This window comes from Ixodes scapularis, unplaced genomic scaffold (genome assembly GCF_016920785.2).
Source record: "Ixodes scapularis isolate PalLabHiFi unplaced genomic scaffold, ASM1692078v2 PGA_scaffold6__148_contigs__length_123643588, whole genome shotgun sequence".
Classification (NCBI taxonomy): domain Eukaryota; kingdom Metazoa; phylum Arthropoda; class Arachnida; order Ixodida; family Ixodidae; genus Ixodes; species Ixodes scapularis.
The window spans coordinates 63,690,061-63,716,238 of NW_024609881.1; the positions used below are offsets into that span (position 1 = coordinate 63,690,061).

At 46.2% G+C, this 26,178-nt stretch overlaps 1 protein-coding gene and 1 long non-coding RNA gene across 2 annotated transcripts in view; both read right to left on the minus strand.

Annotated features, from left to right (window-relative positions):
• LOC115321051 (hydroxyacid oxidase 1-like) overlaps positions 1-26,178 on the minus strand; it is a 127,876-nt gene that overhangs the window by 86,506 nt on the left and 15,192 nt on the right. The window contains exons 3-4 of the mRNA XM_040212270.1: positions 15,276-15,512; positions 399-425 (exon numbers count right to left, since the gene is read on the minus strand). Coding sequence (XP_040068204.1) covers positions 399-425; positions 15,276-15,512 — 264 coding nt within the window. The remainder of the gene's footprint in view (positions 1-398; positions 426-15,275; positions 15,513-26,178) is intronic.
• Positions 20,573-21,837, minus strand: LOC120841364. The gene is made up of 2 exons (XR_005715734.3): positions 21,519-21,837; positions 20,573-20,800 (listed from the first exon to the last, which is right to left on the minus strand). It is a non-coding gene; the product is annotated as an uncharacterized LOC120841364 (long non-coding RNA).

Genomic DNA, 26,178 nt, shown 5'->3' on the forward strand with positions numbered 1-26,178 from the left:
TTATGGGAAACGTCGTATAATGCAATGTGCAGTCTCATTCGTGACCCGCGCATCGCATTATGGGACGTTTCCTATAATGACATCACAATTGACGTCACATGTGACGTCACGAGGGTCCCGCACGTTGCATTATGGAAAAAGTCCAATGATGCAACGCGCGGGTCACTCGTGACCTGCGCGTTGCATCGTGGCGGCGAAACTTGCTTTCGATAAGTTGGGCATTTTTACTGCGGCACTGCGCTTCCGTAAAAATTTCCACATGTTCTCAACGGCAAGTCTCAGGGCTTACACAGGGTTTTAAAGAGCTTCTTCGACGATTGACTACGAACGAGTAGAAAACGTGTCTTCAGCATGTTGCCGCCAGCCTCCGAAACGCTCCAAAAACGCGATTTTTCAACATGCAAAATCGCCGATCGGTGGCTTCACTCTCGTGCTGCAGCTGCAGCGACCAAGCGGGGATGCGCGATCCAGCCCTTTGCCCAGGCAGATGCCGAGCGCTCCGCGCAAGCGGTCGTTCAGCGGTCGGCCTCAGTAAGGGCTCATTCACACTGGAAGCGGATCCGCGTTCGCAAAGCGGTTGCGAACGCGGTTGTATAAGGATTCAGTACAATTGCACGCGCACACGATGACATCAAATGCGCGTGCAATTGCACTGGATCTTTATACAACCGCTTTCGCAACCGCTTCGCGAACGCGGATCCGCTTCCAGTGTGAAGGGGGGGTAAGCGATCCACCCAGTTGCACGCGCTGCCACCGCTTTCATAGCGTCTGCCCTCGCTTTTTAACAGTTTCGGTTCCCATTGCTATTTTGCTGAAAGCATGAAGTTCTGATCGGAACTTCATTCTTTGATAAAATGTCCTGCCGTCGTGGCGCTGTACGTTTTGCAAAGGGGCTGTTAAAGGGGCGATGCAACGATTTTTGTATTTTGCGCAAATACCGCTTAAAACGGATCCCTGACGTTAATGACCTGTGAAATACCCGTTCGTTTTTCAACACACGCAATCGAAGTCGCAGAAAAAAATTAAGAAAAACGATCAGAGTTCACCCCCTCAACTCGCAGCCAGAACAAGCGGCCACGTGATCGGGAGCCGATTATATGGCGCCAATGTTGTTCATAGCCTCGCGCTGGGGTTGGCAAGGCACAGGACACGCGCTGAGTTCTAGACATTTGTATGGTTCGGTTGTTGTCGTCCTTGCAGCGATTGGACACAGGACACTACCCGAATGCTTCTCGATCTATAGATTATCACGAGCCCCAATCGAGCGCCCACGCAATGCTCGGGTCCAATCTATAAGCCGCATTCAAATATCGTCACTGGGCGGTACTGCTACCGCCGAGCTACGTCATCAGGTTTTGCGAAGGAGAGATTGAATGAAAACACTCGGTTTTGTCCTCGAAATTACAGCGCAACGAAGACGTTTCTTGGTCAGTGGCGTTGCGTGCGAGTATCCTTGAGTCCCACTACTGCCAGTAAGCTCGTGTAATGTGAAAAATAATCCAATTGAATATCGTTGCACCGCCCCTTTAAGCAATACCAAACACGCATGCCGTAAAGCGACCGTCATCTTCGCAGGCGAGTTCCATCTAACGGGAATTTGTCGTATTGTATTCTAGCAAACGACATACCTAGCTCTTCATCCGAATAGGTGTACACAACGTCTTCGACGTAACGCCATATCTTGGGCCTCTTCGCTGGCAAGGCGAATGAGTCGGCAAAGACTTCGCCGAGAACGGCTGCCTCGTCGTCACTCGAGCTGGAGCTAAGCTGGTATCTTCTTCGCTGTCGCTGATTTCGCTGCTACTGCGTTTTATTAGACGATGTCAGCGCCGCAGTATGCTCGGGCCAGTCGGTCATGACAAGAGGAGCGAAAGCAAGCACAGCAAGAGAGCCCACCCAGCAATCGAAACAAAAAAACAGCGAAACTCCTTCATTTCCCCGCGGCAACGTTGATAACGAAACTGAAATGTTGCGAGTGACTATAGATCGTACTCTCCCGAAAAAGGCTGCGCGGAGAACTACTCCGGGTCCAAGCGGTCTGTCCGAGGAAGACACAGCTTGGGCGGCACATTCGTTTTTTACATCATTCTGCATGATTGTAATCGAAACATCACGTGCACCCTATATTCAACCAGAAAGGGTCACTACTTCCATAAACCCCTGCGTGCAACACGGCGCACGTTGCTCTTTGGGAACTAGTTGGCCAGGGAGGAGAGTGGCATGGTTACGGTTTCGATCGGCAGCGTGGACTATTAACGGCCGTGATCTCACGTTTTTTGGTCTCGAGAGCATCATTTTTGGTCTCTAAACTAACCTAAATGGCCAGGAATCTATAGCACAAGCCCGAGACGTATAGCTTGCCTTCACACATGCTTGTTGTATTTTTATACTCTATCGAGCCTTTCTGTTTGCGTTTCGAGATATATGTGAACGAGCCAGTACTGGGAATCTCGACGCTGCGTAGCTCGGGTATCTTGCTTGTGTACGAGTCAACAAGCTGTAACGACCAATAAGTTTGCATACATCGAGCTCGCACCTTTACAGCTGGTCAGGAAGTTTGTTTGTTTTATGCGTCCATAGACGAAATAATATTTTTTGCAACTACTGTTTTTCTTAATACGCCTGAGTACGCGAGGTAAAACTTGGAGGCGCCATTGAAAAGCTCAATTTGAACACACATCTTATCTCTTATCTGTACTGACCCGCAGCACTGCACGAAGCTAAGTCCCTACCCGCTTGCATTCCGCTAATATTCAACATCGCGTATGCACATAAATTTTTTCTGCAATCATATAGGCACGTTCCCCCACACAAACCGTTTTAAGAAAGCAAAAGTCGAGCAATTGTGTGAAGAATGTCGCACCGTTCGCCGGAAGTGCGTCGGACGGGCGTGAACCTCTATGCGGTGTGCCAAAGGAACGAAATTATTCAAAGCGCATTTGACGGTTGGTAATGGCCGTAATATTTATGTGTTTGCTTTCTTCCTGACTGAGTATGCCAAGATAATTTCAGACACACCGTTCAGACACAAATCTTGGGCGTCAGTAAAAGCTCGTCCAAAAAGGCTTAGCGAAGGGTAGGAGACTCTTGTTAGAGCCTCCGTCGTAGGTAGCCGACCTCAGCGTTTGCGAAAACCTAATCTCCTATCAGCGTAAATTTGAGTGGGCGATATATGATGACACGAGGAAGACACCATAGTAATTTGTGTGCAGTAATTTGTGTGCAAGGAAATTGCCCCAGTTTTCGTTTTGTCAACCATTTCGTCGTTTACCCTGAGACTGGGTTTTTTTTTTTGAAGAGCAGAAGTAAGAGAAAAAACAGACAGGTCTCAGGGTAAACGACGAAATGGTTGACAAAACGAAAACTTCCACTAGCTAGCCTGTACTTTGACTCTTTTCTCGTTTCGTTTTGTATCGTTCGAGAATGAATGTATTGTACGTTCGTGAAAAGTCAGATCATCGAAAACTTAAGCGGCGCATTCGGTCACTGCGTGATAGCATGAAAGGAAGCTGCTCAATAGAAACCGAAACTGAGTGGCCAACTAGTTCCCAGAGGGCACTTCGTCGAAGCGTCGTGTATTTCTTTGTGCCCCCGATTTTTTTTGTTTTTGTTTTTTATAGGGTAGCACAGTAGCACAATTATATATTTGCGACTGCGTGTTTAGACTAGAACAGACCTCATCCAGCATCGAGCCAGCTGTTGATAGACTTTGCTAGAAAGCCGATCCAGCATCCAATCCAAAGCCGGACAAGGTGAGCAAACACAAATGGCGAGCGGGACGTTGGCCTGGTTCGCGGCATGGTTCAGGTACGGTGGCTCCAGGGTTGAAAAATTGTATGTGACCGTGGTGGCGAGTGAAAGCGCTGCATATAAATCTATGCGGGGCAGAAGTCGCTCGAAGTTACCGCCTGTGTTTTGATTTTGATGTTCGTGTTCTGTCGGTTTCGTCGTATGTAGGCCTAGTGAACCAACTTCCGCTCAACAACGCTTGCTGGTGGTTGACTCGACGGTGTTGACGGCCTTTCGCCGTATCCCGACGATCGTTTCGTCGTGATGTCCCGCAAGACGGAGTAGCCGTCAAGTAAGAGAAAGTACGAGCCGCAGGAAAGGGATGCGACCGCGTATTATTTCGTAGTGGCGAACGGCGGCACTTCTCTGTTTACGTTCGCGCACGTTTTTGCATCGGCTTCTGCTCGTTCGTAGTGTAGATGCCCTTTGCGTTTCGTTGCATCGCGCTGTTTCCAGCGCACCTTCGGGACTCCCGGCCGAGTATGGACGAATGTCGCGCCGCTAGCCCGGCGAGACGGCGATCGCGGCGATCGTTCGGCGGCGGCCTCCGTGTGTTGTAAGCGTTGAAGTGAAATTAAGGGGGGGGGGGGGGGGGGGGGGTATAGAGTCAATCGTGTACGCGCGCTAGGCGCATTTGTCACTGACTTGGGGTACGGTGAGGGGAGAAAAGTGGGGGAGAAGATAGAAGTAGGAGTCGGGCGTCAGGAGCGTCGTCTCACCGTCCCGCTCGCTCGTCATCCCATCGTCGCGCTTAATCCGTGAGTGAGTGTGTGTGTGGGGGGGGGGGGGGGGGGGGGGGGGGATTTAGCACTGGTGGCTGGCACCGCGCGGTGTCCGGTGATCAAGGCGGTCTCCGGGGGCGACCGCGCCGTGTTGGTGGAGGCATGCTAGCTCGCCGAGACGCTGCTGGCGGGGCATCGGGTTGTGCCGTCCGCGAGACGCTTGTTCGTTATTTTATTTATCCTTGCATCAGGTTTTAGATTATGACGGTAAATTTGCATTGTTTGCCATACTTCGCAGAGTCGTAACAATTTTTCTACAGGCGACTCCTAGAGCCGCTCGTCAAATTTTGCGACACGCAAAACAACTTTTTTTTTTTTTTCGACACATTTTTTTTTTATTATAACTTAGCGGTATATTGAAACTTTCTGCTCGTAGCGCAATCGCACCAATGCTGAAAAATTCCGCACGTACTGGCTAACCGTCATCATCGTAAGCTCGACTCGTTTTTCCGAGTTCACATCAAACAAAACTAGGTTCCTTCTATGAAAATACGGTGTACCGTTAAATACCGGGCAAGCGGCGCACTCAAACTTTGGAAATAATCGCAAAAAAATGGGGGATAGGTGCTTGTCCGGTCGTCAATTTTACATATAAATGTACTGTGCGTATTTTCTCAGATCTCACAAATTTGGTAATGGGCACTTAATGTGGAATGGGCGGATGCACGGTATTCTACGGTATGTCCAGGCAGTTAGCGGCATCCTACACCTTGGTAAGCACAACCGCGCGTTGTGAAGTCCACCACCGGCGTGGCACAGGGCCCCGCCCTTACCTAGCATGTCGTCATATGCAAGGAATGTATACTCCGTTCGCCCCTAAGCTGAGACTAGAATCTCCGCCTTCAGTGCGAGCTCGCTGGCTTCTGCAGTGCAGTGGTTGCGCGTGCCTGCGTGATCGCACTTGTGTTAGCAAGGGCAGAAAGCTTGCGTTGAAGGCGGAGCTTCTAGTCTCAGCTTAAAAATGAATGGAGTATAGTCGAAATTCCATTGCCATTGCTTGAAAAACTGGATGTAAATAAGCTAATTGCACGAAACCGCGGTATCACAAAACCGTTGCAAGTAAAAAGCTACAAAGCATGGTGTAAACAGACCTTTACGCGAAATGAGCACCGTTTTTCTCTTTTACTGCTACTTTTATTACTTGGCGTATACCGGAATGCGACGCCGTCGTGTTTCAATGTGGCCGTGCATGGGGATATAGCCATGGAGTTATTATAATATATGCTAAAGGTTGCGAAGACCTGACAGTGTGAAGTTACTTCAATGAACATCATGTCTGACCACGCCTTTTATTCTAGTGAGGAGGAGTACAGTTCATCGAAGAGACTGACGAAATAACGGTGGCGTCCGTCCCTCTGTTGTGGTTCGACTTGAGTATGAAACAACGGCGGGTGGCCAAGCAAAATGCCTGGGCGGACATCTTGTCTCGTGTGCGACCGGGCCAAGCACCAGACTCTGACTGGCCTTCGTTCAGAGCATCAAGTTTGCAGAAATACAGTAAGTATTATTTTGTACTGTTCCTTTTCATCTAAAGTCCTGATAATGTGCTAGCACACGTTTTTGATCTGCCCTCTGTTAGCATGCTTGACCAGATTAGCTTGCGGCAGTTGCTCAATTTAGTTAGCTCCATAATCTTCGTAGTGACACATGCACAATTACAGTAGTGACCGAGTTCTTCAATACGCTACTGGTCACAAAACTTTCTCGTAATGCTGTGGGAAAGCATTGCATGCTGCCAAGAACGGCCGTGGTGCTGTCCTACTCTGGAGAGGTTCGACGGACAGCTTAGAGTGTTGTTTTTAGGTGCAGCAAGTTCGCTTCGGCGCCGTGCTGTGCAGCTTCTGTTTGTACCTTGAAATGTTGTACCAATGGCCCGATTTTGGTGTTTTGTGAGATTGAGATCTCGGCAGGCTTGTACTGAGGGAGCTGACCTTTCTTTAACAGACCCGTCGCCTGCTAACGTGAGTAAAGAGGGAGGGTTTGTCTGCCCTAGAGTGTCATTTGCTGCGGGAAACAAGACGCCGCTGCGTCGTCTGCTACCAGAACCGAAGAAAGGTGGATCATCTGTTACACACTGTATGCTGCAAGTTAAACGATAGAAAACAAAGTTGCTTTGGGAACTTCTGCTATTTAACAAGGGGTGCAATTGATGACCTGTGCTTTACTTGGAAGTGCCAATTCATTCTAAAGCGTCATATGCCTAGGCGCGAGGTATCATGTGACCACAGAGCAGCCGCTTGCAGCCAATTTCGTTTTCTATACCAGGGCAAGTGTTCTTAACGGGATTCTCTCCCATTCTTAGACGGTTGATAGTTAAAAAAAAGGCCGTCCTGAAAGCCCAGAAAATGGCAGTTCCAACAAGGGTACAGGCACCAAGCTAGGCCTAATAGGCACGGACCTATATATCAGATTTTTAAACTGGTGCTTATCGCAGCCAAGCGCAGCGCGTCTCGCGTGCGTCGCCGACGAATCGGTATTTTTATTTCCTTTGATTGTCAAGAAACATCATAAAACTTTGTGGGAGCATTCATTTTGACCATACAAGCCAAAACTGTGACGTTCTGAAAATTGGGGCCGTGTCTCCTTTTCAGAAAGTTTATTTGATTAACACATTTTTTTTATTACATTTATGAATATTGCATACAAATTATAATGTCTCTTAAATTTTTACAAAAATTTGAAACACTCACTGTGTCTGGCAACCGTTCCAAAGCTACCCAAACCATCCGAAACACCTGAAGGTTCAAGCGTTCTTCTGAAACTTCCCGAAACCCAAGTTTCTGAAAAAGTTTCTTCGCATCATCAGTGCATAATGTTGATAAGCAAAATGGATAATGCTTTCTTATGCCTTGGTTATCTTGCAGCCTTCGACGCTCAGCTGCTTAGGCCGTGATAGACCTGCACATCCAGAATGGGCACCTACAGCAGCAGAACAGGGAACTGCAAGTCTGTTGGGCAGGTGCTCGGGCACGTGGTGTCTTTCAAGCACCAGGGAGAGCAGGCGAGGCCTGGGGAACAGGTGACGCCCCAGGAACTGGCCAGGCGAGGCCTGGGGAACAGGTGACGCCCCAGGAACTGGCCAGGCCTGAACTACCCGAGTTGTTCCTGATGCCTCTCCGCAACATGGAACAGCTTAGTGCTGCAGAAGCGCAGCTGAAGAACTTCACCAACAGGACACTGCCGGTATTTATGTGTGCTCTTTTTCACAATATTGTTGGGTATAAGGCTGCGATTCTTACTTTGTGGTTTAACTTCGGTTATCTGAAATTTTATGCAAATGGGGTTGGAATGTGGACTGAAGCCTTTTACCGTAATATTTCAAATGGATGCCCACCCAAACTATGTTTTAAACACAGTCAGTGGCAAATTAAAAATGAGTACGTTGCCGTCCCTTCATTACGGGCCTTCTGTTATTTATAACAGCAGAGTGCATGCACAGCCAATGCACATCGGAAGGCTATTTATTGTAAGGGGTACCCTTAAACTGAACCCTGCGATAGAACTGAACCCTGCGATAGAATTGTGTCAAGGTGACGCAACGCCAGTTGCACGTTTTGCAAGTCAGCTTTAGTAGCCTGCGTAAAGTTTTTGCAATTGTTAAACTGCGTTTCATAGAGGCTACTGAAGGGAGAAATGATGGACGGTGGCCACCAAAAAATTAAATATTTGTGCATCTTTACATTTTTGAACAGTTCTTTCCGCCCGAAAGTCGTGTAGACAAGAGGCCTTCATGTGCATCCTCATTGAACGGCATTTTAAGTCTTTTTCAACTGCCGCTTCTTGAAATATTTTTAAGTAAAACATTTCACAACGGGGGAAGTAAAATCGCCCAATACATTTGCCTTTGGGTGCTTACAATATGTCGGCCTGCAAATAATCATAAATCATGCTGATTTGCTACGACACTTCTGCCCGTTTTATCCTTAGAAGTTAAATTCCGCACCTGCAACAACTCTCGCCGTGAGTATGTGTGTGGAGCACGCACAAACCTGCCTGCGTGCTTTTTGTGTTTAATGCTTGCTTGACAGAAGGATCGAGATGCTGTAGTATATTATGGGCTTCTTTTGGTTTTGTTCCTGTTCTCACTTGAGGCTATAGTCAAGAGATCTAAATATTTAGGGCGATAAATTCATTTGCGCCTTCGGCATCTGCTACAGAAGTAAAGGTACATGCTTGAAAATAACTTTTAGCCTGATCTAAAATCGCTTTTGAGCGTGCCCACCATATGCGTATGCCCAAACAAATTTGTAAGGGGTTGCCAGGTAAATCTTAATTCCATCTTTACTTTACATTAGTAGTGCATTTCAAAATGAGATGTTAACCAGTCCTAACCGAAGGTCACCCTATGAGAGGAAATCAAATTTTCCAAGGGGAAAGAGTAACTGTCATTGCATCCGCTACTTTATTCAGGGGGTGTGAGTGCATGCGTAGCTGTGTCTCCAGGCATAGCATACGGTAGTCGCACAAGCGATTATTACACGAGGCGAGCTTGAGCTGAGTAAGTTGGTTCATTGGCCTACAGGGCCACCACTGAGTCAGCACTAAACAAAAATATGGAAAGGTAACTACTCATACTGTGCTGCTGTTGCCATTTTTTGCAACTATGATGACGGTTTTGGTAAATTCCTGCCTTTTTATGCCTTTTTCAATTCCAGTCTTCGTAAAATCATAAAATAGGTGATAAATTTGCAGGGTGACTAACCGGCAGCTAGACTAAGCTTTAACAAAGTCAAGATGCGCAGGGTCTTGAATGCACTGTTTTGAGAACCACATACATTATTAAAATTACTGAGTGGATGCTGATGGGCAAAGAGGATCCATCAAAACGTTTGCACAATTTGAACGTTGCAACGAATTTGACTGACTATTGAGATTTAGCAGAGTATGGAGGGAAATATTTTAATCTTTCTGGTTTCGTCTAAGACGAGTAGAGTTGCCATATATTCTAATACTTTTTATTCTCTCTAGTAAATATTGTAAAATTTTGATGCATATATAGTGTGGCTTGCTGCATTTACCTGGGCATTCACATTCTCTTACTTGAGACATGTTCATACCATTGTATCTGCATATAAATAACTTTATTGACATATTGAGAACACATTTTGTCTTTCTAGGAGGGGCAGCTCGTGTCTCTAGGAGACAGCAAGAACCTGCAGACGGTGGTGCGAGAGATGGTGGGACGCCTGTTCTCAAAGCAAGTCCAGGAGCAGTTCTCCGGCCTTCTGGGCTAACAAGGAAAGTCAAGGTTCAAGGACGCCATGATGTGTAAGGTGGTCATCGGTAATGCATATCTTTACTAGCTATTAAATTGATGGTATCTCCATTGGAGCTCAATAGACAAGCACAATCTTTGAAATATGTTGACAATTAAAGGGAAACTGAAACACGTCTGGACAAAAAAACGAGTTATAGGTGACCTCTGGCGTATTTTTGTCCTGTAAATCTGAATATCGCTTTCGTTTTCCCCGAAGGTGTAACTAGACGCGAGAAAACACGAAAAACCTCAGAGCAGTCGTGACGTCGTACTAGGATCTTTGGGGCGCCAAGCACGTGTCGCTCGTGTGGGCGGCGCGTGCAATTGCAAGCTTGCTAGTTGTATTTTTCCACACTGACGCCAGTTGTGGCGTCTATTTCTGACCTTTTTTCAAATTCAAGAAAAAGGTCAGAAATAAATTTTACAAACTTATTTCTGACCTTTTTACAAATTCAATTTTCCAAAAACTCCCAGCATGACGTCACGCCCCGGGAAGGAGGGGCTTCAGCTGTACTTTAGAAATTAATTTCTGCTTCTCCATGCACCAGATTGAAAAAATAAACTCGATATTCGTGATCCTGGAGGCCATATCAAGACGATTTTGGTGTTCTTCCTCAAATACAGAACAGCTTCAGTTTCCCGTTAAGTCTTGCAATATGCAAAATTGGAGTCGTCAGTTCCTGTCGTTTTGTTTTTTTTATTTGATTTGCATTCTTTATTATGAATATCTCCTGTGTTAGCATTCTCGGAACCTTCATACTGAAAAGCAGCGTTTTGAAGGAACTGTGAAAAAAGGTTTTTGTTGGTCTTGTTTTGTTATCCTGTTAGTTTCCAGGTTGAAAATCTAATGACGACCATTTAGAGGTCTTGGTCTGTAGAGTGTTAGATGGGGAAGTTTTGCTCTTTTTTTAGCCACTCATCTCTGCACCCCACCCTGTCTCGCCCCCCATTTCAGATTGAGGATGTTGCGTGAAATAGCCATATGCCTCCGTAGAATCTGCACCTTAGCGTGGTAGCCAAACCCACAATCTCCACCTCTGTGGTGCTCTCTTTCTGTCACCTTTGAATTGCAGGCTAGGTGAGGGACCCATATTTACACAAAGGAAACGCTTGCAAACCGCAGTGTTTGAACAGCACCTTGTGTGTAGCTAATATGCAAGATATTGGCTTCCCCTATTCCTCAACTAATCTGTGTGATCTGACAATTCTCTTTACAGGTGCCATACAAAGTCGCACTCGTGCAGCGTGGACGCGGTGCAGAAGTGGCTGACGGCCAGGGAGGCGGGCAAGGGCAATAGAGCTAAAAGACGGACACTCCACTGGTGGTTCCAACCGCCTTTGACGATGAGGGACACTCTGGCTGAGGAGCTAGCTGCTATGGATGCACGAGTCACAATAAAGAATGTCACGGTAAAAAACATTTTGTATGTTCCCTTCTTGTACTACCCACAATATGCATCTGGGCGACAGATGAATGGGACATGTCGTCTCAACGAGTATACAGTAATTGCCATGAGTATACTGTATACATGGAGTGGGGAAAGTCAATTGTTCACACAGAAGTGTTTCTTAAAATTGCACAAAAACTAAACCGGCTTTTTTCAGTTCAAGTCCGAAAAACATGTTAAAAACGGTCAGCACCTATAAAAGATATGAAAACCATTAAAATGGTTTGGACTGAGAAATTTAGCATTTCCACGTTTAAGTCAATTTGATCTACTGAGAAGTTGGCTGTTCAAAAATGCAGTAGGATGTCATTCCTGGGCTTTAAAGCCTGACACAGCTAGCATTCTGCTGGTTCTATGCTGGGTACACTGAATGACGCATACGCTGGTGCTGATCCGCAATTTCGCAGGCACTGACCCGCAATTACGCTGGCACTGATCTGTTTTTACGCTGGGACTAATCCGCAATTGGACTGGCTCTGACCCGGAATCACGCTGGCACACTGATGGTTTCCTACCGTACCACCGGTTCCATGCCGGGGATCTGTGTCGGGAGCTCGCTGGGAACATCCCGTATTCCCGGCATCCCGGTTTCCCAATAAGGTCCCGGTACCGGCCGGATTCCGGCATTGGGCCCGGCCGATGTCGCCCCTTGGGGCGTTTCCGGTACTGGCCGGTATAGCTATCCCGGCAGGCCAATACCGCCCCATCCCCAACCCGGCGTGTTGTGCTACTTGGGTATATGCTCCCCTTTTTTAAAAATAATACTCTACAAATACATCAAAACGAGTCATCCGGTATATAAGCAAATCTCCATTCCTACCAGTGGTGATGGTTTAGATTGAATAGAAGGGTAAAATATGCATGAACCTCTAAACAGACGAGTCGGACAATTAAGCTGCATTGATGACACCAAATGGCAATTCAAGTACCCATGAACTACTAAAAAAAAGGACGTCGTGCCCAGCCTATTTATTTTTTTTCATTTTTTTTTCACAAGCTTTGTAGTGAGGGTTTATTTAGTGTGTATTCAGGGTAGGAAAATCTTCTATCAAAATAGATACCGTACACAACGTGAATAAGTCCTTTCTTTTCTGCATATAAAAGTGTGTACGGACAAAACATACTCGGGTCGACTAAATGCCAAACATTTAACACACGTTGAGACAAAAAAAAAAACATATTTATCAAATACAATCGTGGCCAACTGCACCTCCTTGTTCGTCCTTAAAATTACTCTGAAAAGACCTTAATTTTGCTTATGCCAGAAAATCCTCGTTGCATAGAGACAAGATTATGACCTTGAGTATTAGCCGTTCTACCCGCTACCTGTATGGACCATGTGGTAAGTCAGCTCGTTCAAACATGTCAGAAGGGGGAGGGGAGGGGGGGGGGAACGTGACAACCTCCCACGCAGAAGCTAATCACCTCTATAAAAAACCACGCCGTGATTCAGCGAATAACAAGTCTTCTGGACGACAGACGCCACCACCAGCGCAAGTTCATGGGTCGACAAAGTGCACTATATTTTCCTAGCACGGAATCTCAGAAAACTGATTACAAACAAGCTGCACGAGTCTGGAAGCTGGGCACTATCAGTGACTGACTTTTGGAGCGATGAAGCCGCTGTCATTTTTCGTAAACAGTATGCTAGCATATATGGCATAGCGTTCTGTTTCCAAACATGTAGATATTAACCTCACTCCGGCCTCCTGTCGTCTGTGTCCTTGTATTATTCCTGGAGCGCGTCACTGACAGGTGTGTTTACCGCGTCTAAAAAAGTGGTAGTCCGATTTCCGCCTGATGACGTCACAGAACTGTCATGTTTTCACCGTCCTCGGTCCTGGCGATGTCACAGCGGCGGTGGTATATATAGCATACACCTGTTCTACTGCGGGTTGATCTGCAGCTTGACAGTCCACAGAAGCTTATTCAGCCAGGATTTGGTACACCATGACGGCAGCGGCACTCTCGTTGGCTATTGCTTTTTTGCCAGGACCTCTACGCCTAACAGCCTGAACCGAGACATCCGATCCGACAGCGTGGCTCTCCGGCGGCAGTGACGCCATTTGTTACCACTTTAGGAGCACTTTCGATTCATGGGCGAATAGAACGCTGAACACAGCTGCCGGCAACGCGTTCCAGCTACCGTGTATATGTACTAGTAGCGCACCGCAGCTCGTTAGACCTGGACCAGGAGCTCCAGAAACCAGTCACCTTGGTCTCAATAGAGACTTTCAGAATAGGCCTCAAGATTCTTGGTCCTCTAAGAATCTTATGGTGACGCACTGGGCGTCCGCAGACGTTTTTGGTACCCGCAGTGCAGCACCCCAAACTGGTTGCGAGACCGCTTGGATGCCCTATTCTAACAGTCTCTAGTTTTAATCTGGCCAAATTCCAGGAGCGAGTACATATAGCCACCATATAAGATATGCTCTTGAGAGCGAAATTTTAACCGACTTGGTGCTTGTTACCAGTTTTCTGAAGCTTTATGTGGCATCACACAAACTGAAATTTCTTCCTCCAAAAATATTAAAGCAGTCCGTGATCGAGCTTTCTAACACTCTATCTAAAACTAAAAAAGTTGCATTTTCGAACTGTTACTATAACCAAGTGCGCTTGCCCTGTACTACGCACCAAACTGGCGGCGCCCAAAAGAACATTGGGGAATCGAAGCCGATATTTTAAGCAGAGTTTATTAACTATACTAGCTATAGGTGGGTATTGTATAGCGCCATGTACACGCCGCTGCATGTTAAACATTCCAGGTTAGTTTCTTACGCTCCGTGGCCAGAAAGTCACCCCGCCCCCCCTAAAAACCACAACACGCAATTTAAGGGTGATGAATTTATGGCGTTTCCGACTGCTCTCGTGAGCGCGTCGGGTATGGACCAACAGAGTCGGGAAAGCTAACTAAAATATTTTACTCTGAAAGGAGCCAGAGCTTGGGCATGGGCCAGTCAGCAGGAACTCGCAGTGTGGACACTTTTCCGTCAGGCCGGTCGTTCTTCTGTATCCTCGCGCAGCGCTGCCTCCTGCTCGGGCCCGCCATCGTCCTTCTCTACCTTTTTGAAGCATGCAGACACTTCAGAGACGGGTGTCTTCGTAGGCTCTGTTGGTCATTCACAAACGCACCGCCACAAATTCATAACCGTCTGGGCATCCGTATATCCTGAAATATTCTATGTTTAGGGCACTCTTAATTAATACAAATTCACAAGGTTAAATGCCTTATTCCAAAATACAAGCGCGCCTTTAACACGACATTCTACATTGCAGCGCCAACTATACCCTATGCAAAGATAAGGGATAATAGTCCCTCAATCCCCTCAGACTTTTGTACCATATATACACCTAATGCCCTCTTTATGACTCCCTTCTAAAAAAAAATGCCTTACGCTCTGACAATAAATCTTTTTTTAAAAGATTTTCCAATTGGCTGGAAGTGACTTAAAACCCATAAATAACTTTAAGTGCCCCTTGCGATGCATACTGTGAAATATACTCAATTTGTTTAACCTTCGAACGTTATCTATTGCCGATGAACATGGCCTTGCCTTCTTTTCTCAATTTCAGGTCTCTACCTCGAATATTCAAATCGTCTTGATGTTCGTTACGTCACATTATTTCTTCATTATTCAATGGAAGTTAGTGATTGTTTAAGGAATAGAGAAGTATGTGACTCCATGCAACTTATTATTCGAATAATAGATGATACCAATGAGTAACAGTGTAATTGTGTAGTGTGTGTTGTTTGGAGAGTGGGAAGTTAATCAGCAGCAATAGGCGCCTGGTCTCTTCGCTGGAGGGGAGAAATTTGCCCACTGCAGTACAATAGCCTGGTACGATGATCATTCAGATTGAAGAAGGCAGAGGTACAGATAAATCCCAGAATCCGTGTGTTCCGCAGCGCGAGCATTCACTCTACCGATGAGTAAAAAATGAATACAAATAATTTATAAAGTTCCTCAGGTTCGACGCACCTGTTTCCGTCCGGCAGACGGTAAGGCCTCTTTATTAGGCCGACTTGCTTTCCAAACACGGGACAATCCGCGGTGACCACCAGTGCTCGGTAGCCAGCTCGTTCGGCCCGTCTCACCAGGCTCCTCGTGAGGTCTCGGTCAACGGCGAACTGTAGTTGGAGCCAAAAGAGGCCGCCTGGCACTTCCCTCTTCACAACCTCCATAGAAGTGCTGCTGTAGATGCTCAGTACCATTAGGGTCCTTTCTGCGTGGGCCGCTGTAAAGTCAGAAAATATCAACTTTCCTTCTACTCCCTTTCACTTTCAAGAGACACTGAAGTAAAAAAAAAAAGTTTTTGGTTTGATTTCATATTTTCTTTTAGATGTTTTTAATACAAATTCCTTAGTGCAATATTTACGTTGCTATACGCAATTTTGGGATGGTAACGCTGATCTACCTCTCCCCCGGTGCTCACAAAACTAAGCACAGTTTCTCGGATTTCATTCATTGGAGAGACTGTTGACGTACGTCAACCGTCTCTCCAACCAACATTGCACACGTGTGCAATGTTGGTTGTAAAATTGTCTCTCCGTGCCGTAATAGCATTTTGATAAACAGTATTTTAATTTTTGAGAAACAAGCAATCTAGATCAGGTCAATATTGTTTTCAAAAATTATCCCAAGATTGTATTTCCGCTTCAGTTTGAAACGATAGCGAACATGGCTACCGGCACCTGAGGAGTGAGCAACGCTACTAAAACACTTCTTGGGGAAACTCACCCTTGAAACCGGGACCGCTCACCACCACTGAGACAAAACTAAATACGATGACAGCGCCACCCTTCAGTGACTAGTCAAAGTATGAAAGTTCATTTATATTGCTACTGCGAAATGGCTTTGCGAGATGGCGCCACCGGCCCTTGCGCGGCTGGACCTCAGCAGTTACGTGCACATGTGCACTTTCCAAAGTGGCCGCTGCGGGAGAAATGGCGTCGTTGCGATTGCCATTAGTTAGGTTATCGAGTACGTATCGAAGCTCATGATAAAATATAAAGTGCGTAAGACAGACGAGCGCTTACTCGCAACTGAAGTTTTATTAAAACTTGGGAAGACACGAAGATAGTTCATTTCCCTAGCTGCACATGCCTCATTCAATAACCCCCCGCCCCCTTTACCGGTCCTAATCCACAAAACGAAGGAACCCCTTTTGTTACCACCCCCCCCCCCCCCCCCTTAACTTGCGCGTGGCACTTTCGCAGATAAGAATGATTCCTCAGCATCTGTCAAAGCAAGTGACGGGTGTCATCTGCAGCCATCATCCAAAGTTTTGATGATAAAAGCCTCTAAAACCTCCCTCGCTCTCTGCCTCTCAAATCGTCCCAAAATATTAGTGTTTTTAAAAACAGGAGCACATTCACACCTGCTGCAGTGGACTCCTAAGTGGCCAAGAGGAGTGTTACGGAGAGAGTTGCAGTGCCTCCCTCAGTCTATCACTAAATAAAACGTCCAGTCCGGCCAGCATAGGCCTTACCACAAGTCGGAGTCGTGTACTGCATTCCGCTGTCTTGTGGTAAGGCCTATGTCGGCCAGACTAGACGTTGTATTGATGATAGACTGAGGGAGAACTGCAACTCTCTCCGTAATACTCCGTCTGGTCATTTAGCAGTTAACTGCAGCAGATGTGAATGTGCTCCTGTTTTTAAAAACAGTAATATTTTAGGACGATTTAAGAAGCAGAGAGTGAGGGAGGTTTTAGAGGGCTCTTATTATCAAACCTTTCGGTGATGGCTGCATAAATCACCCATCACTTGCTTTGACAAATGCTGAGGAAGCACTCTTATCTGCCACAGTGCAACGCAATCTTTAAAAAGGGGGGGGGGGGTGAACAAAAGGGGCTCCTTCGTTTTGCAGATTAGAACCGGTAAGGGCGGGGGAGAGGGTAATTGAATAACGCATGTGCAGCGGGTGAAAGGGGCTATCCTCGTGTTTTCCCAAGTTTTGATAAAACTTCAGTTGCGAGTAAGCGCTCGTCTGTCTGTCCTCTCTTTTTCGTCCTTGTTTTTTGCGCGCTTTATATTTTATCATAAACTGCTACCAACTAGCCCAACTTTCAACCCTGCTGCAGATCGAAGCCACCGTTTAACACCAGGCTCTATGGTAGTTTCCTAACTGATTTGTACTAGTAACGATGGCAGTGACCGACGAGAGCAGCTCGTCCAGCTCGTCTATGTTAATGTGTGCCAGTCATTCGGAGTTCACCTCGGTGTTTAGACGAAGATCTCGCCAACCGATGTAGTTTGCTGCAAGCAACCGTTTAAGAACAGGGGAGGAGTTGTTGGTGCTGTGCAGGTGCTTTGGTTCGTAGCGTCGGTATAGTGGGACTGACGTAAGCTCAGCGTCCCACTTTTTTATTTTATTTATTCATACTGTAGGCCATTGCAGGCCCAAGCAGGGTGGGACAACAAGAAAAGAAAAACATAACTAAACAGAGTAAACCAACAAATCTGGTACACTGGAAGTCACCAAAAAAGAAAGAAAGAAGAGAAAAAAAGACACAAGTTCAAAAAATGTATAGACTAGAGCACTATATAGCTCCTTCGGAGCAGAGTAGCGCAATCTAGAACGCCGCCTCTCGGCGACTAGCGGCGAACGCCCGGAGCTTCCAACTGCGGTCAGAAATGCATGGACAACCTGAGAAAATCGTTGTTTCTCCAGTATTGTGGGAATGTACGGAATCGCAATCATTTTTGACATAATAATGGAACACTTTAGAATAATTTGCGCTAAGTTTTGTGCCCCGCAAGGACCTGACTTTTTTTTTAAATTGCCTGAGCGGCATCATGCAGCAGACGACACGGCGACGTCACACCATTCACGTGACCCGCTCCGGCCAACCCGAAAAGCCCATCTCCGCTGCGAGCAAAAATTGTCTGCTTCAAACGCCATTGCCTTGGAAATTGCCTTCTCAAAATTTGCACAAGCATCCGATATTGTTAAAACTTTGATAAAGTGTTTAGAGCTTTACTAACTTCACGACAGACTAGTTTTGAAAAGTGTGAACTCGCCTTTCATTTTTTATTCAGCCGTGTTGTGTCGATCTCCATGTATTCTCCCATAGGGCGGGCCGCCTCCTGGAACCCTGAGTACCACGCGACTCGCGCCGAGCCGCTCTGTCGGCCATGTTGTCGGCAAAACACGGGGTTCAAAGGATTGCGTTACTCTGCTCCGTAGGAGCTATATAGGACCGAAGCGCTCAAGTTTCGCCGCCGACTACAGCGCCATTCCAGCCCCTGGCGGGACGCCCGAACCCGAGTGGCTCGTTGTTTTTCGCCTCGCTTCTCCGTCGTAGGCGGTCGGATATGACATTCATTGCGATAGAGACAATATAAAAGCCCGGCTAGCACAAATGTTTCGTTGTTGATCGCAGCAACAACCTCCGATATTGTTGTAGTCAATCCTTAAAATTCTACCGCTCCCCTGAAAAGCCGTGCGAGACTCGAACGGCGCCAAGCCTGGACCACGTCGGTGCTCCGACAAAAGTAAGTCTCTCGTTCGTTGGAAGATCAGTTTTGCTAAATACGCGAGAAAACCTAAATGGAGTTGGTGTCCGAATAGAAACAGAATGACTACCGAACGCGGGAAAGTCAGTTGACTGGAAATGCATGACGGAATATTTGTTTTTTAGTGCGCGTCTGTCGCTTCCCTCGAGGTGTTTGACGAGGCTTCGGTCGCTATGTTGGATCCCTTTGGCACGGATATTTCAACTATAATCACTGGCAGGGTGAGAACGGCAGGGAGAAGCTTTAGTTCCTCCAGCACTAGCTTCCAACCTTCGACAAGGTTTCTATCTCGCGACCGTCGAGCGTTCACGTGCAGCCACATCGCAGCGAAGAGCAACGAAGACGTGCTAGAGCTCGGCCGTTCACAAGAGACGCCCTGCATGCCTTTTTGACTTTGTCAGCATATGTCTAGCTAGGGGAGGGGCTTTTGGGGGTTGCGAGTGCAGCTTTCTTCTGCCGTGTGTGTTTCTTAATCGCTGTTCCCGTTTTTTAGCTGTTTATAGCCATAATATACGACGCTATAATACACACATGCATCCCCCCCCTTCCCAAACAACACACACAAGGAATGCACCTCCAAACCGCCTCAACCAGCCAGCCACCCGCCCCCCCCCTTTTTTTTTTAAATAAAAAGAAACCCTGATTATGTTTTTACTTGCTAGAGACAATAATCGTTTCTATTATTTCGTGTCGATTTTCTACTCATCACACCAGAGATCTTATATTATTGATTTATTTTTCAGTGGGGGTGGTTCAGTTTTGATTCCGCCAACGTCAGCGGGGATCTGCAGCGTGCACTTCATGAACACCTGCAAGGACAACGCTCAGGCTCATCCTGCAACAAGTTACTAGACGAGATGCCAGCTGAGGTGTTTAATAAAGACTAATTGCAGGGAACCTACCAACCCTGTAATTGCTCGTGAAAGATTCTTAGTTAATTTAAATTAATTTTCACCCCCTCGCTCGAAGATACAGGTGACCTTTCCTCATCTATTTTGCATTCTCTATATGTGCCCGGTTCTTAGCCTGTTAAAAGTATCGTTAGTTGATTGGCAACTTCTGTCTTTGAGTTACATGTTTTGGTTTAGTCTGTACCCCAAGATTCAGTATAGCTTGGCTAAAGATGGATAAGCTTAGGTGACGACTGCTTTCTCACGAACTGGGAGACATCTTTCGTGAGATCTGGAATATGAACAGCTGATCTGCCGTGCAAGATCCCTCAAGTAGTCGGGGTTCTCGGCCCTACAATTTCTTGGACAGTCCTTGCTTCTCGAGATGTGTACATCATCTACAAGTATCCTGCCGGCCATACTTCGAGTCTGCTCCAATGTCACCGTGTTAAGAGCATGAGAAGAATTTTTATATTGTCACAAGGTTGTGTGTTTACCTACTCGTGGTTTTGATAAAACTCAATAAACATCTTTTTCACTGTCAACAAAACATTTCTGAAAGCGTTGCATTATGTTGCTGTACCATATTTTCCAGACTAGAGTCTGCAGGGGCAAATTTGGGGTAAAAAGATTTTGCTTAGATTGTGCACATACGGTGCATCGTCCGCACCTGGTGCTTAGTCGTCACGAATATCCTCTCATAGACACAAAGAAGCTGGTATTATACATAAATTATCATTTACGTACTCTTTCATTCACCAAATCAGTCGTCTCGTCATAATCAACGATATTGAAAAACAAAAATTTTGCATAGTCCGCACAGCCTAAGATTCCAACTTTTAAAAGTATAGCCCGGAAATTACGGTACATTCCTGGAAACGCTCGAAAACATGCCACGAAAAACTTTATTCAGTGAAGCAGCAATTAAACACTGGCATGCATGGATTATGTTTCTAGAAAATAAAAGTTGTTCTACTGATGACAACCTATCATGTGTCACTGGTGTTTCCTTTGCTACACAACATTTTCCTCCTAAAATGTCCCACACAGTAAAGTATGAATCAAGCCCCCAGCCAATATCTGGAAATCTTGCATGTGGACTGGACAACTTGAACCTGAAAGAGAAATGAAGTTTTTTATGAATCCATCCAACTGAACATTGTCATGAAAATTCGACTAAAATTATGTGCAGTCATATGCATAGCAGACATTTATGCTGGAGATTTAGTCTAGGCTAGCCTCTTTTCGTTTTCAACTGTTTTGCCCCTCTTTCTGACAGAATCTCGCGGCACATTATTGCTCATACTCGCAGAAAAAGAACCATTAATCAGCAGGAGCAGGTCCCAGTAACTGCAACCTACTGCCTCAGTGAAGTGGGACAAAAAAACCTGGTAATAAATCTACGAAACCTTTGTTCAGGTCGTGCCCTGGCGTTTTAGTTCCCTACTGCTGAGGCAGGCTGATGCAGGAAGTGTGTTCAACAATGCTAATAAAATTACGAGCGTCGGCACAATGCTCGCACCGGTCCGCGACTCCAGCCCAGCGAGGACGTGCAGTCTCAACTGTACGCGGGGGACTTATCTCTTCCCGGAATTATCACCCTATGCCCGCATAATCCCCGACACGTAAATATTTCTTCGACGTGGGCGAGCCCGAAAAGCTATCCTACTCGTAGCCTCTAGTGCGAGAACGTAGTCTGCCGGTGGTTCAGCGACCGAAAAATAGTATCCCGACGTCGTCTAACAGGACTCACGAGAACAGTGGTTTATTGTGATTAGTAATCTTAAAGGCACAATGTTATTACAGCGCAAAATTTAAACAAGGGACGCTCACCTGTAAAGTTATCTCGTAGACGCCGCACGGGCGACACGACCGTACTTGCGAGGCGGACCCGACTCGTTGGCGGGGAAATCAACCGCTTTCTCGGTGGAAGATGCGTGTTATTGAAGCTTCTCTATCGTTTCTTGACTCACCATGAGAAATAACTCTCGCACGCTTTCTATCTTTCTCTAAATCTTCACTGTACGCTCGAAACACCTGCGACGCCAATGCAACGCTACGAACACGACCGACGCGACACGACCATGTGTTGTACTGCGGTGGCGCTACCATCGCAATTTCGAAGCGCCCCCTGGTTGGGCGAATCGATTCTATAGTGCTCTAGTATAGACAACGCAACAATGGGGCCACTGATAGCGTCTTGCAATAAGCGCAATGGAGAACATAAAAAATAAGGTAAGGACGCTAGTGACACGTTATATCTTAAAATCATGAATACAACATTACTGAAATATAACAAAAAACCATGCGAGCGCGTTAGAAATGCAAAGAACATGCATCAACAAAATTTTTCTACGGTCGTACATGCAACAATCTCGTCAGGTAAAAGATTCAATTCATCTACAGTTCTGGGAAAGAGAGAAACTCAGGTCAATACATTGTGTCTCAAAATATCGGCCAGGCTCTTCACATCGGGCGCAAAAATCGCTTTCTTAACCTATCGCGGCACGCTTTTGTGCAGCGTTTCCCACAGGTGATGCATTTCTTCGTTGGCACCAGTTAGCGACGCGACCCCTTGCACCATCTGTTGTCTCCCGTGCCAAACGGCGCCCTATGGTTTTAAATCTGGTGGCTTAGCTACGTTTTCATAAAAGTTAAGACTTTCTCTTTGTTTATTTTTCCCCAGGTAATTTCTCTCTTAGCAAATTTTATAGAAAAAATGCACCACTTGTGGTCAACGCTGCAGAAAATTGTAGCGCGATGGGTTAAGAAACCGATTTTCATGGTCGATTCGAAGAGCCTGGCCGCTATTTGACACACGCTGTATGTTGCTTGACATGACTTGATCTGTCCTTTTCGCGTATTGATGCCGAATACAGATATTGGTTCCCGTAAAAGCGGCAACCCTGCTTTGTAAACTGCGCGACCGTTGTGATTGCAACCGTGGTTTTAATAACGAAATGTTACCTACACAGGAACGAATTTGCGAGCACTTTGGTTCGAGGCAATGGGGCGTTCAGATCGCATCAAGTTTGTCCAGCTTCGTTCCCGTCATTTTGCTTCAAACAGAAATTAGCTCGTAGTTTCGCAAAGCACCTGGCCTGCCAATACGAATATTTTAGGTCGCGTTTTAGTTGTGCGTCACGACGCTCACCCACCTTTGCTCGCGGATGCCATGCGAAAAAAAAAAAAAATCAAAAATAGAAAAGCTGGAAAAGCTGCAGGTTCTTTTGTTTTTTTTCACCGCAAAAATAAACTAGGCACCGCCAAACGCTCATTCTCCGCCCAAAGGTAGTGCTAGAGGTCACAACCATATGCCTAAGTTTCAGCCCGATCCGATACCTTATTCAAAAGTTATAAGTGATTTCCTGAAAATTTCAATGGCAAAATGGCGGCCGACGGTGTTTTCGAATACATGGGGCTCTATGGCACCAGAAACCGAAAACGGGCAAAAGTGGGCTCCATTTTCCTATTGAAATTTTCAGAAAAACATTTATAACTTTTATTGGATCGGGCTGAAACTTTGGCATCTGATTATGACCTCTAGCTAGAGCTACCTTCAGGCGGAGAATGAGCGTTCGGCGATGCTAGTTTTTTTTTGCGGTAAAAAAAACTGTAAATTTTCTTTTGTGACATCCTGTACATAATCGTTTTGTTGATTTTTTTTTTTAGTCTTCTCGGTCGTTTTTACCGCACTTCGACAGACGCTGACAGTCGCTTGTACCGGAGTGTGGCTCGTGCACGATGGAACGCTAGAACACGCTTTCATGGTGGCGTCTTGCAAGCGCTGCAGACGTTTTTAGACAGGAGCGGAATGCGGAGAGCAAGTTCGTCTGCTTCGTTTGCAGGGGTTGTAGTGACGTCAGAAAAACGCCGAGCTGGGATTGGCTCTGATTGAAGGATAGTCAATAGACCTCGAAGCAAGCTGCATTAAGGTCTACCCACAATCCTCCAATCAGAGCCAATCAGAGCCCAGTGTTCTGACGTCACCACAACCCCTGAAAAAGAAACTTGCGCTCTCGATAGCAGAAGGACGAAGGCGAATATGGAGGCCGACACGCAGCTTCCATATCCGCGTCTGGGCATGGCAGACGACGAGAGACGATGTTGTGGAATAGCAGTTGATGCCGGAGGTTGCCGCACGTCTGCTCTCACGACCCGCAGGCGGCGGCAGACTTCCGGACTATTCCATACTAGATGCACCGGATGCCGGTAAAATGGAAACACTAAAGGCTTCCGAGCATATTCGGCCGAGCAGCCAAGCCAATCCAGTGGTTATGGGAGGGGCCACGGATCTGAGACCGGGGCTTAAAAAGGACCGCGACCTACACCTAAATTGCACCAAGCGTAGATATTGCACGAAAAAATATGTTGCATTAAAACTTGGGTTTGGGCTAGTTGGTTCATTACTGAATAAAAGGTTGATAAGCGCGAACACACGAGGACTTACTCTCAACTGAGTTCAGAGTGAAGCGCCTGTCCTGTCGTCCGTGTTTCTTTATTGTCTTCGTTTGTTCGCGCTTTTTAACCTTCTACTCAACAAAAAATAATGTTGGTGCAAAAAAAGAAAGCCTTTTTTAATGAGATTTTTTTTTCTTCACTCCAGTGTTCCGTTAAGCCCGACCGCTTTCCTCACTACGAAGCGACGGAGCAAATCAAGCGGCGCCAAAATGTGCATCGTCACGTCGCCCGCCGTCTTTGCGCATTTTCTGTCGCAGTTTAAGCCATTCACGCGGAGAAAAAGAGCTTGAAATCGAGGCGCATTCAAGGTGCGTGGTTGGTTTAGTCAGTGATATAATCTATAGGTATACAACGCGCGAAGAAGACAAGCGTAATGACCATGTACCTTTGACGCTGATTGGTCAACTCCGTGGGATCGCAGCTCTGGCTGCGGTCGGATCTCATGTAGAACAAGATATACAGGTACACACGCACAAAAAATACTCGATTGTATTTGCGATGTATACGTAACGTGTGACCAGGCATGAAAGCAGTAATCTTGAAGACGCCGCATCACGAAATGTATGCCTATTTCAATGAAGCGTCGCGTGAATAAGTTTGGTCTTCCAGGAAACAAACTCTCATGATTATTTATGTGTGTGTAAGAGAGTTAGATAAAATAATGCTGGTAGGGGAAAGCAAGATTATGTCTTTTAGAGTGCAGTTCTAAGGGCCCCGTTTCCGGCTTGAGCGACATCGGCGTCCCCTCGCGCGTTGCATTATGGGAGGTTTCCCCGCTAAAGATAGCCGGAAAATGTTCCTGCTAAATTTAGTGGGGAAGTGTTTCCGCTAAATTTAGCGGGAAATTTTCTTCTTAAAGTTAGCGGGAAAATTTTCCCGCTATAATTTCCGGGGAAATCGACGTCACGTGACCTCTACACCAGTTCAGTTCCCTCGCTAAATTTAGCGGGAAAAGTGACGTCACGACTTTGTGTCACGTGAGTCATGAACAAATTCAGCGGCGGGAGGAGAGGACGAGGAGGAAGGAAGAGGAGGGGGATGAAGAGGAGGAGGAGGAGGGTCATATCCTCCTCTCCGTACAATCCCCTTCTCCTCCTCAAAAACTGCGTTCTAGTTTCGCATTACAGAGATCTGTAAACGCCTTTCAATTTTCTTTTTTTTTTCGACCTCTAATGGTAATTTCATTAATTTCTAATGCGATAATAACTTTTTATTCTACTTATTATCCGCAAAAAAGTTTCTTTCTTTTCCGATTAGTTACATCAGTAGAGTGCCTTCAAATTGTAACGCAGCCTCCAAATGAGATATTGCGCATTATTGATTAAGATGATAGTTACTCTTATTGTGTTTCATAAATGGGAAACTTTGTCACTTGGACTTTACGCGTCACATAGGCAACACTTGGCTATCCGGTCGTGTGATAAATTTGAGGAACCATCTAAGAACGTAAAGATACGCTACCCTTAAGAGCATTCTGATTTCCGGATCCGAAAGAAAATAGCAAGAATTCTGACGCCAGGCTCAAAAGACGTCGAAATTAATAGTGGTGAGTGCGATCGGGCAGAAACTCACATCTAATAACTTCATAAATTTTCCGCTTGCCGAAAGACTGACAGAACTTTTAGAGGAAACGCCGTCTGCTCACGTCACATCCCGCCCAAGTCACACGAGTTATCCCCTAGTTATTCCGGAGCGCACTCGAGCTCAGAAGTTGTCAAGTTTGCGCCGTCTCGCCGTCTCGTTGCGTCAAGAGAGGTGCTCATCTGAACTGAACAATTATCCAACCATTCACAATAAGAGGTATCTAACTACAGGGTGATCCCCCAAAATAGTATGTATCGCCGAACATTTAGTTTTCACTCAAATGCAGCGGTAGCGTCCATACACCATGCGTAAGTTGCAGAAGGAACTGTTATCTTATACGGGGTTAGAACCGCATTTCGAAAAGTTTCATTTTGAAAATGGTGGCGACGAAGTCCCCGAATACATGAGGCTGAATGGCGCAAACCACCGGGCACGGGCTCTATTTTCA